At 44.2% G+C, this 12,787-nt stretch overlaps 1 protein-coding gene across 2 annotated transcripts in view; it reads right to left on the reverse strand.

The window, feature by feature from the left end:
- Positions 1 to 12,787, reverse strand: part of RCAN2 (regulator of calcineurin 2) — a 266,217-nt gene that overhangs the window by 90,462 nt on the left and 162,968 nt on the right. The window contains exon 1 of one of the 2 annotated variants that reach the window (XM_082638015.1): positions 2,719 to 2,998. The exons of the other annotated variant lie outside the window; for it this stretch is intronic. Coding sequence (XP_082494141.1) covers positions 2,719 to 2,805 — 87 coding nt within the window. The 5' untranslated portion in view covers positions 2,806 to 2,998. Of the gene's footprint in view, positions 1 to 2,718; positions 2,999 to 12,787 lie in introns of those variants that run through there. 2 annotated transcript variants of the gene reach the window in all.

Consider the following 12,787-nt stretch of genomic DNA (forward strand, 5'->3'; position numbering starts at 1 on the left):
TGGAGATAGGACATTCCAGTAAACTGGGGAAAGTAACCTACCACCTTTAGAGAACATCTAAAAAGATGACCATGACGATAATGGTGACAGCTAACATTTATTGAACACGAAATATGTCAGGCACTGTATTACTTTTTTTACATGTATAATTTTCTTTAATCCTCCTACCAAGCCAACAAGGTAGGAACTACTATTATCCCCATGTTACAGATGAGAAAACTAAGGCACAGAATGATTAAGTAACTTGTTTCAAAGAAACAAATCAACTGTAATTCGAAGCTATTTAGCAGGAAGGACATGTAATGCATCTTTCTGGTGGGAGTCTTCCCAGAAAACCCCATACATTTCTGATGAACAGGGTGAGAGGCTTTATAATCTGGCCCTGACTCCCCTCTGTCCCCCACTCCAGTCTCTCACAGAGATCCTACTGCAGTCAAATGCACTGACTCACCTGACTGCAAGATGGAATGCCTTCCTGTCCCCGTGCCCTCCCTCTTCCTGTATCAAAATCTACCCATCTTCAAGTTCAAGTACCACCTGCTCCATGACACCATCCCAACCACTCAAGTACAACCAGCTGTAAGAATTTTGTGTCCCCTGAATTCCACAAAATAGTCTGTCTTTAAGAAATGTTGGGCATGTTTGCAACAACATGGATGGGCCTAAAGATTACCATACTAAGTGAGGTAAGTCAGACAGAGAAAGACAAATACCATATGATATCACATATATGTAGAATCTTAAAAAATGATCCAAATGAACTTATTTACAAAGCAGAAATAGATTCACAGACATAGAAAACAAACTTTTGGTTACCAAAGGGGAAAGGGGGAGGGAGGGATAAGTTAGGGATTTGGGATGAACAGATATGCACTCCTATATATAAAATATAAATAGCAAGGAACTACTGTATAGCAGAGTGAATTATATACAGTATCTTGTAATAAACTATAATGAAAAAGAACCTGAAAAAAGAATATATATACACATATAACTGAATCACTTTGCCGTACACCTGAAACATTGTAAATCAACTATACTTCAATAAAAAATAAGTAAAAAAAGAGCAATGATTAAAAGAAGAGAAATATTGGGTAAGTGGTTCTTTGTATGTCTATATGACAAATACATACGTCATCTAAGCATATTTTAAACTCCTTCCTGTAAGAGCACAATGCCTGGCAGACTGCAGATCCCTAATCAATATTTTCTCACCATCATTTCTTGGACCAAAAAAGTCTAGATTATTTATTTTATGATGTTCACAGGCCCAGCACGTAATTAAAAGGGAACGGTTCAGAAGAGAAGGGAATCGTAAAGTGTTACTTTATGTACGAATCATTCTGTTCCAGCAGGTGCTGGGAGATGGCTCTCTACTCAGTTACCCACATCGGAATTTAAATTGGTTTTGAACTGGAGGGGCTTTGAGGGCTGCTCCCTTCTGGAGTGTACACAGCGTGTACGGCCAGCGGGGCTGTGAGTTGCTACACGCATGTTTCCATTCGTGGACACGACCACAAGCAGCACCAAACCGCTACCTTCTAATTTTCGGAACCTCAGCATGACAGGTGTTCGACACTTCACAGCACTGGCCTAAGAACTGGTAAACGCAGGCCACACATTTAAAATATGCAGAAACAACAAAACAGATTCTTGAATTCATTTCAAAAGGGTGTTCAAAACTGCAATCTTGAATGACAGAGCCGTGTGTTATGCTAGTGGACACATAAATTCCCACCTGGGAAGCCCCAGGGTGTCATCCTCACACCCCAAAATAAAGAATTCTGGGTCTTCCTTTAAGTAAAGATTAAGGGGACGGTGACAAATGATTATGCAGTGCAATTCCCCTTTCCTTCCTCCCATCACACAAGGAGCAACTATCCTCTCTGTCGTGTGTGTGAACTGTTTAAATAAGAAGCTTCTGCTAGTTCTTATTTTCAATATGAGAGAAGAAATCAAAATGCCCATTTCACAAGCATGGCATCTTTTTCAGAACATAAAACCAAAGGGGAAAAGCAAAGAGAATGTATGTCATCAGGAGACAATTACCCATGACAACCAAACAATTGCTGCAGTCAGTGAGGACCAGCGCCCTAGAATACTACGCAAAATTTATTTATGCCTGAACTTTCTTTATGGACAACTGTTCAGGGGAAATGACTTGCTTCTTTTGCCTGACAAAGGAAATTTAGACAGCTGTTCTCCAACTCTGACTTCCAGAGAGCTGGGGATTGAAACTGCCATCTGTAGAATAGCTTTTGTTCAATTTGCAGACCACATCACGGTCTATGTAAGTGACGTCCCATCAAGGGGTTAATGTCCCACGATCAGGGTGTCCTGGGTACGATGTTTATCATATGTGCTTTCTTCATTTAATCATTGATCTAAAACCCCTCTCAGCATTAAGGACTGGCAAATTCTTATTGACACAGAGACTATGAAAACATGTCTACTGTGAAAAGGATGACTGGGGATCCCCTAATAGAAAAGACAAGAACAAACAGACAGTGGTTTTTCAAACCTTATCGCATTGAAAATGAACGTGCCCGTCCCTCGTCTAACTTATTCTAATTAATAGAGTCAGGCACTCACCACATGCATTTCTAGCGCAGATCGTGAGCTGAAAACTATGAACCAAAGTCTTGTTCCCTTAAGCTAACAAGGCTCCAAGCAGCTTCAGCAACAGCAACAATGAAACAGAAGATTGCAGGTGCGTACCTTAACCTCCTGATTGGTAAAGACCTCCACATCCACCACGCAGGCAACCAGAGTGGAAACATCACAGTCCATGCTAGGGGCTGGCATTCCCCCTCCGGAATTGACAATAAAGAGCTAGGCAGCCTCTGAGTCGTGCGGGCTGGCAAGAGCCTTCCAGGTGGATGTTTCCAGGCCGGCCGGGCGCTGCCCTGCCCCGGGGATGGCCGAGCTGGGCACCTGAGCCCGCTCCGCTGCACGCACACAGCCCGCCGCGGCTCAGGCAGCAGGGCAGAGTAAGAGCGGCTGGCTCTCTGATGGCAATGACATCACCGCAAAGACTGACACAAGCTGGAGCTATTTTTTTCCCCCCAGCCTTTTATCTCTAGGCAGTGCAGTGGAGCAAATTGAACATGATTATGTGCTAAATCTGAACTCAGACTAAATCAATTCAGGCAGCGTTCGCTAGGAACTGAGTCATAGCTGTTGTTTCAGCCGAGTGCTTATGTTTGCAAAAAGCCAGGGTGGGGAGGGGGGAGAAGCTGACACCAGAGGCTCTCTTTGGGGTGGGGGTGGGAATTATTCTGCTGATGAGCCTCCTGAGGTTAAGGTGTGACCCTTTTCTGCCTCAGAAATGAGCAGGAAGTTGAGGCATTTTGCAAATTGCCTGGCTTCTGTTAACTGCCCTGTGCCGCTCAGAGCGGCCACACATGTTCTGGGCATCCTAATGCATCCCGGGCGGGCACGGGCTACATAGAAATCCATTCTTGGAGTGACTCAAGAGCTGGTCGTCAGTCATGTAGGCAGCCGGCTAAGAGGAGATAATTAGAGGTTTGTGAATTTCTGTTTGAAGCACATATGTGCAGACCAGGAACTCTAAAAGCTCGGGATTTCAGGCTGTTCCAAGGTCATTCAAGCCAAAAGCAGGCAGTGGAAAGGAGTTGCAGCAAACATCTCATGCGGGGACAGATGGCAGAATCTAGCGGGCAAACGCACTGATGTGGGTCATTATCAGAGCCTCGGGGCTTGATTTCGCCTGAGACTTTGAACATGTCTGATGGCTTTTTCAGTCTCTTTTCCTAAATGTGAACCCCAGAAGGGCAGGGCTGTGGATAATTCATCTTTATATCTTGAGACTTTAGCCGAGTGTCTGGCATGAGAAGGCAATAATTGTTTAATGAATGAACAAACCAAACAGGGGCAGCCTTCTTTTACAGTAGAAGTGAGCAAAGGAAAAAAATCCGAATCGTTTTCATTTTATCATTGGTTACAAAAATACCAGTAGAACTTACATTCTGGCAGGATCTATGCCCAGTAGGAATGCAGGTGCATCTTCAGTGGCTATCAGAGGTCATGATTTGTAACAGATTGGCACCTTTCTAACCCATGACTAGACAAGGTGGTCCAATTTTGCGTGCAGATGAGAAAGGTGACATTTTCGACTGAAGGTAGAAGTTTTGTGGTTGATCCTCATTTGGGGCTACATGTGAGTCTAATGTTCCCCTTCAACAAGGCATTTCCAGGTTAAATGAAATCAGTCCACAAATAGAAATATTTAGACTGATGAAACTGTGTGTGTGTGTGTGTGTGTGTGTGTGTGTGTACAACACTTACTGTGCTGTCCAGGGCACTGTGGGGAATATGAAATCATGTCTGCAGATAATTCAACTAACACTTACTGCTATGTACAAAGCTCTACACCAGCTGCTCTAAAGGATAAAATGATGAATAAGTAAAATTCACTACCCTCAAGGAGCTTAAAATCCAGGGGAGGAGATAAGACATGGAGACAAACACCTATAAAACAAGGCAATGGTGATGGTGGCAAAGGAGGAACAGATGGCCCTTGGTGGGAGCACTGGAGAAAGAGCAATGGATGCTGAAGGGAGCTGGGGCAGATGAGCCTCAAGGAGCAGGACATGACTTCTGCTCTGACCTTGAAACATGGGTAAGACTTTGTCAGACAGAGAAGGGGTGAAGAGAGCCCCCAAGGCAGGGGCCGCAGACTAGAAATATCCAGAGCAAAGAAAGAATAGGGTTTTTTGGGGGGCGGTGAGGCACATTTAAGGTTAAATTTGTCCAGAACCAGGGATAAACAAGGCAGAAAGAGCCAGGTGACACAAAGCCTCGAGGGGCCCTTTGTGTCTATCTGGTCAACCATGGAATGCCCAGCAAAGGTTTTTGGGAAAGTGAATGGGTCTATCTATATATAAATATAGCTGAAATGTAAAGTGTACAAGAAGATGAATACAAATTTAAATATCACTAATGTCGGTTCAAGAGGCAAAACCAAAACAAGGCTGTTTTTTCATATGCCATGGTATATCCCCAAACTTATTTTTTTAAGGGTCACAGCAGCAGTGTGCTGGTAAATATTTAACAATCAGCTCTGAAAAGAAAAGCCTGATGTGTAGCATTTGATGATGGCTTTGGTGTAAATATCTTCATCATGGCTGACTTTAAGCAACCAATATAAAGTCCCCGAATGCAAAGTTGGGAGTGACTGACCTGCTCACCCCAGCCATGTGAGCCGCCTCGGGGATAGAACGGTCTCATCCTCGTGAAAAGGCTACCCTGTATTAATGACAGATCCTACGGTTCACAGAGTTTAAGGTTAACCATTGCTCTGTTCACTTAAAGCGCTCTGTGAATTATTGCACACTTTCTGTTTAGGAAATAGCTATTAGAGGGTATACATGAGTTATTTCAAGAGAAAGAGCTTTGCTCTGACACATCTTGGCAGGAGGACATTAGTCTATCCAGGAAGTAGAGCCTCACTCCAAACTGTAAAATAGGTAGTTTTTTCCTGGTGCATCTTCAGTTTCTCCTTGTTGATTTGTTTCTTCCCTGGAGATCCCTTCTCGTACTCTTGAGTCCACTAATTTTATGCTTTCCTTTTTAAAAATATCTTTTCAAGGACACAGCTTTGAATTCATTTCTATTAGCATGAAATGACTGATAACTTATAGTACTACCTGGCATAGAGGAATCTGTACGATGGGTAATACTATAGGGGCAAATCTTAAATTGAGTAAATAGTGTACTTAGGGTAAAATTATAGGCATCGAGAGCATGTAGTGATTTTGAAATAAAATTATTGGATTTTTAATATGTTGGTTCAACAAACTGGCTCTATTATACTATTCAGTTGCTTATACAAAACACTTTCCTATAGATTAGAGTCCCTAGGGGCCCTCCCTGTTAAAATTGTGCCCTATTTCTCTAGATAGAATGTACTTTTGATAGCTGGGGGATGACTGGCAGCCTGGGAGGTACCTGGGGTCTGTATATAAGCACCCAGGATATGCTTACAAGGTCCTATGAACCCTAGCTCTTGTCTGTTCTCCCTCCCACCTGAGCTCACCATTTCTCCCTTTCCTCTCCACATCCCAGATTCACTGGTCTTCTTGGGATTCCAAAAAAAAAAAAAAAAAAATGCCAAGCTCCTTCTCATCTCAGGGCCTTCCCACTTGCTACTGCCTTTGTCAAAAAATATCCAGATTTCCACATGGCCGACTCCTTCTTACCATCCAGCTCTCAGCTCACATGTCGTATCCTTGGAGAAGTCTTCCCTGATCACCTAAATAAAATACGTGTACCCATGTGTGCACATGCACACACACATGGACTCAATCACTATCCAGCATCTTCTCTCTAATTTTATTCATAGCACTATCTGAAACTGTTCACTTATTTCTTGACTTGTTCTTTGTTGTATCCCCAACTAGAATGTAATCTCCACGAAACAGAGGTTTTTGCCTATTCTGTTCCCTGCTGTATTCTCAGGGGCTAGAAAAGTACCTGTCACTTAGGAGGTACTCTAAGGAATATCTGAAGTGTGAATGGATAAATAAATAAATGAATCTAAAAAGGCAAGTAGAAGGACTCAAACCCACAGAGATGCCTCCTGATCTGGAGTTTGAGAAAGGTCCTTGCAGGATACATGGGCATCTGAGTTCAGTAATCACCCCCACCACTGACAGCTGAACCCTGGCACAGCTCTGCTCAGAAGCACCCTTTCCAGGTGAAGTGGCCAGAAAAATCTTAGGATTCATTCAAACCATGGTTCTTCCAATGATTGACCACATTAAGGAAATGGATGTAGCACGATGCAGATCCTGAGACAAAGACCACTTCCCTACCCCTCAGGCCAGGTAGTTCTCCAAGAGGATTGACAGCTGAGCTGAGGCACTAACCCTCAGTGGGCAGGAAGAGATGGAGACCTTCCAATCCCAGAGGCAGCAGCCAAGTCTGGTTTGCTAATGAGTATAGATGTTCCCATTACAACTATGGGTCATCAAAGGCTTTCCTCCCTCTATGTGTCCTTCTGGATCATTTTTATTTTTTTAATGTTTACTGTTGAAAATCTCAGACATATTCAGAAGTCAAAAGAATACTGTAATGAGCTTTCATGTACCCACCACCCAAGTACAACAATAGCTTGGGATCAACCTTCCTTCCTCTCTGCCAGTGGGTCTCAGAGTGTGGTCCCCAGACCAACAGTATCAACACCACCGGAAAGGCAAATTCTTGGGCCACACCCAAGACTGGGTAGGTAGGACCAGTATTTGTATTTTAACAAGCCCCCCCAACAAGTGATTCTGATGCAAGTTCAAGTCTGAGCACCAGTGTTCCATGTCCCCAACCACTCACACTCACTCCCGGTTATTTTGAAGCCGATGTCTGACATCATATCATTTCATCCGTAAATATTTCGGTGTCTATCTTGAAAAGACAACAGCTTGTCTTTTGAAATCATAATACCTATCATCACACACACTCAAAAGCAAGAATAGTTCCTCAGTATCATCAAATGTCCTGCCAGTGTTCACATTCCTCCAGCCGCGCTACCAATGTTCTCTTCCCTCCCCGCCCCCTCTCCATCCCCCTCCTGGTCCCATCCTTCCATCCTTCCTTTATTTAACATTTTGTTTACTTACACTGGGATCTAAACTACTATGTCTCTCATGTCTCTTTTAGTCTATAGAGTCCTCCTCCATGTCTTCTCTTTTCTTCCTTGCAGTTTGTTGTTGGTGATGATAAAACCATGTTATTTGTCCTTTAGAATTCTCCTCAGTCTGGATTTTCTTGATGAATTCCACATAGTGTCATTTAATTGGTTTCTCTCTTACCTGTAGGTCCTGTTCATTAGATCCAGAGGCTTGATAGATTTTGGGTTTGGCAAGACTCCTTCATGAATGGTGTTATATACTTCCATCGGGGGTATGTAATGCCTGGCCATCTCTTTTTGTGGTATTAGCAGCCCTTCATGCTCAATGCGTAGATTTACTCTTTCTTTATAAATTGCAAAATGATGGTATTCCCTCTTTATTTATTCATAGAGTACTTCCATTACAAGGAACTACCTCTCATCTACTATGGAGTTACCCTGAGCTACATTTTTGTAAGACAGGCAAAATATACACTTGATTCTTTTCCTTTATTAATTAGCTTTTTTTTTTTTTTTTTTTTTTTTGCAGTACGTGGGCCTCTCACTGTTGTGGTCTCTCTCATTGCAGAGCACAGGCTCTGGATGCGCAGGCTCAGTGGCCATGGCTCACGGGCCCAGCCGCTGTGCGGCATGTGGGATCCTCCCGGACCGGGGCACGAACCCGTGTCCCCTGCCTCAGCAGGCAGACTCTCAACCACTGCGCCACCAGGGAAGCCCGCTTTTTTTTTTTTTTTAATGACTTGCTTCACATTATCCTTCAAAGAAGATCACTGAGGTTTTTTACTTTATTAAGCATCTTTATGAACTCGCGGACTAAACATATTTGATGGGTTTAAATCCACTGTTGTTTTATCTTTTTTTTTTTTGGAATTTTGGAATTTTGTTTATTTTTTTATACAGCAGGTTCTTATTAGTTATCCATTTATACATATTAGTGTATATATGTCGATCCCGATCTCCCAATTCATCACTGTCATTTTATCTTATTGATGCTTAAATTGCTGGTGAGAATCTCATCAGGTTGGCTCCTGTGTCCTTTTGACACAATCTCAGTAGTCTTTGAGGGCTGCCTCACCTTCTGGCAGGACAAAATGTTCCAGACTCATCCTGTCCATTTCCTGCCCCAGATAAGGAATCAGTCATTTCTATCTCAGTTTCATTTAGTATTTCAACATATTTCAAGATAATAATCTATAGACTTAGAGGTGTTCTTTGCACTTGTAAACTTTGCACAGCTATTGTTTACAAGACTTTTTAGTGGACTGAACTAGAAAATATATAAATGTATTTTTTAAACTTTTTTTAAATAATAAGGCCTTACTTTTACATTTTTATTTTTTTACCTTATTTTGTAACTGAAGTATAGTTGAATAAATGTGTTTTAAAGATAACATGCAGGGCTTCCCTGGTGGCGCAGTGGTTGAGAGTCCGCCTGCGGATGCAGGGGACACGGGTTCGTGCCCCGGTCCGGGAAGATCCCACATGCCACGGAGCGGCTAGGCCCGTGAGCCATGGCCGCTGAGGCCTGCGCGTCTGGAGCCTGTGCTCCGCAACGGGAGAGGCCACAACAGTGGGAGGCCCACGTACCACAAAAATAAATAAATAAATAAATAAATAAATAAAGATAACATGCATCATGAGTTCAGACTGATAATTCCAAATCAAATCCAGAATTTTTCAGTCATACATCTGTATCCTCCTTCTTCCACACCAAATATCTTGGTTCTTACCAGTAACATAATTACTCATTTGCCTTTTTTTTTTTTTTTTTTTTTTTCTTTTTGCGGTATGCGGGCCTCTCACTGTTGCGGCCTCCCCCGTTGCGGAGCACAGGCTCCGGATGCGCAGGCCCAGCGGCCATGGCTCACGGGCCCAGCCGCTCCGCGGCATATGGGATCCTCCCAGACCGGGGCACGAACCCGTATCCCCTGCATCGGCAGGCGGACTCTCAACCACTGCGCCACCAGGGAGGCCCTCATTTGCCTTATTTAATACTACAATACACAGCAGCTTCAGAATCACAATATTCAGTAGGAACAATTTAAGATTTTATCCCCCAGTTCTTTTTGTCCTAAGGGTATATCCCATAAGGATGGTAGAGATTCCTGTGCTTTAGCCATTTGGAATAGTTCCTCTCCTCCACCAACTGGAAATCAAGTTAGGCTCATTTGTTTCCTTCAAATTTGATTCCTAAGGATTGCTTTCTCAGTAAATTTAATTTTGTTTTATAAGTATAAAGCATATTACATGGTTCAAAACTCAAACTACAAATCTACAAAGAAATCTAGCTTCTCTCCCTGTCTCCTCCAGCAAATTCCCTCCCTCCCTCCCATACAGGTTACTGTTATCTCATCTTTATTGTTTATCTGTTCTCTCATTTAAAAAAATATAAATATATATGTGTATTATTTTCGCTCCCTTTCTTTGACAAATGATAGCATACTTTGCACATTTTTCTCTGTCTTGCTTTTATTACTAGAAAACATGATCCTAGAGATCATTACATAGTCATATGTAAAAGTATTCTCATTCCTTTTTACAGCTGTGTGGTATTCCACGATGTGCACTATGTGGATTTACCACGTTGGTGCAACTAAGCCCCTACTGATGAGTATCTGGGTTGTTTCCAGTCTTTTGCTATTAAATAGTGCAGCAATGGATAGGCTTGGCTTATAGCTACTCACATTTTTCTACTGTAACTTTGGGACAAATTCTAGAAGTGAAATTGCTGGGTTAAAAGGCAAATGTATGGCTAATATTGCTAGATTTAGACAAATTCTCCTCCATTGGGGTTGGACCATTTTGCTTCCCCACCAGCAATTTATGAGAAAGGGGGTTTCCCCACAGCATGTGTTGTAGAATGCCTTGGACGTTTGCCTATCTGGTGAGTGAGATGTGGTTATCTCGGTGCATTTCTCCTACTATGGGGACATCTAAGGACCTTTCTATATGTGAACTAGTATAGCATTGTCCCAGTCAATACCTCCCTGGCTTTCCTCCAACTAATTCAGATACTGTTTCTGACCTGAGCAAGCAAAAAGTCTAAATAACCACAGTTTGGGTTTTGGTTTGCATTCTTCTTATTATGAGCCTGGTGGGGCATTTGTTCATCTGGTCAAGAGCTATTTGCATTTCTTCTTCTCTGATACCTCACTTAGGTCTGGTCATCACAAGCCAAACAAATTCTCACCTCTAGCCCCCCTGGCTTCCCTCACCTGGAAGTCCATTTCCCCCATCTCAGCAGGGCTCACTCCTCCACAGCATTCAGGCCTCAGCTCAAAGGCCCCCACCTCAGAGAAGCCCACCCTGATTAGCCTATCTAAGTAGGACCCTTCTCACTACCTCCCTGCCTTGTTTTATTTTTCTTCAAAGCACTTACCACTAACTGATATCACATATTTATTTGTGTCATTTCTGTTGAACTCTCCATTGGAATGCAAGCTCCATGAGGGCAGGGCCCCTCTACCTTGCTCACTGTGTTTTCCCCCAGTGCCTACAATGGGGGCTGCCACACAGTGACAGCTCAGGGAAATGTGTGGGTGACTGGATAATGGAATGAGTGGCATCCTTTAGCTGTGGGAGCCAGCTGAGAAGAGGGGCTGCTGGGGGTCCCTTTAAAGGAACGTGAACCTGGCAAGGGAGAGTGAGGCAAATGAAGGGGCCTTGGGTCACAGGGCGATGGGAATGGTGCAGTGGGAGCCGGAGGGTCCATAAGAAGTGAGAGGGACACTGACAGGGGAGAAGGAGGGACACAAAAGGCCAGCTCCCCATCCTGCACAAGTCCCAGCTAAGTGGCAACTGTAATGCCCTCGGTCACACTCGGGGACCGTCCTCATTCCTCCACTGCCTGGTGGGCACCTCCAGAGGCCCCACGAATATCCTACAGCTCATCCCCGAGTATAGCACTCTGAAGAAGCTGTCTCCCTTTTTTTTTTTTTTTTTTGCTGTACGCGGGCCTCTCACCACTGTGGCCTCTCCCGTTGCGAAGCACAGGCTCCGGACGCGCAGGCCCAGCGGCCATGGCTCACGGGCCCAGCCACTCTGCGGCATGTGGGATCTTCCCAGACCGGGGCACAAACCCGTGTCCCCTGCATCGGCAGGCGGACTCTCAACCACTGCGCCACCAGGGAAGCCCTCACTTCTTTTTTGCCTTACCCTCTTCCCCAGTTCTCAGGGTTTCATCCCAGCCTCGATCCACCTTTAGCAAGACCTATCCCCCTTCCCATCCTCCCCATCTGAATCGGCTTGCGGGGGGGATTACACTGGGCCATGCTATGTATAAGAAGCCGACACACTTGAAAAGTTACAGGGATGAAAATTAATAGGGTGTTTGCTTAGCACCCCTGTCTCTCTGGGAACTGTTCTTCCTCCCCGCCCTGGGTTCATCTGAAGGAGGCCCTGACCAGTCCAAGCCAGTCAGAGTTCCCGCGAGGATTTCCCAGACCCAAAGTGGGTCAGGAGTGCCAGTCCCCTGTGGTGCCAGAAGCCTGGGACTGTGGCTGGCCATGTTTTTTTTCACCATAAAGCCACCTTCAGACAGAAACTGAAATAAAAAGTGGAGGAAGGAAGTCCTAGAAGCATTGGAGTCCTCGTTTCCGGTTGCTCCTGAGGCCTGGGGGCACCTTGTCCTTCCATGGGTCTCCTCAGTCAACTCTCCCCTTGGTGATGTTACATATTCTAGTATTATCCCAACCAAGGCCTCCCTTTTTCCCCCAAGCTAATTCAGATATTGTTTCTGTCACTAACAACCAAAAAAGTCCACACACACAACCCTAGAGTAACAGGGGACACTAAAGTGGGAGTCATTCATCAGGGACCACAGATTCAGGTCTCCAAACTATCCCATGGAAATGCCTCCTGCCCCCAGTTAGACTTGAGGTGATGGAGTTGCCACCATCCAACCCTCCCACCTGAGGTAACAGCAGGAGTCCCAGGATGGATTTCTGCAAAGAAAACCTGCTCACAGAATCATCTTTCCATTTCCACCTGCTTCTCCCTCCTTCAGGTTTCAGAGCAATCTAACTAGTTTTGGGCCACCTGCTTTGAAAATCTGCATATTGCTCTGACACCTATATGCAGAACAGACCTATGGGTCTGTTCGAAATGTCGTATTTACTATGTTATCACTGTCTCAGTTGAAAC

This window comes from Mesoplodon mirus (assembly GCF_964341445.2).
Source record: "Mesoplodon mirus genome assembly, chromosome: 12".
Lineage (NCBI taxonomy): Eukaryota > Metazoa > Chordata > Mammalia > Artiodactyla > Ziphiidae > Mesoplodon > Mesoplodon mirus.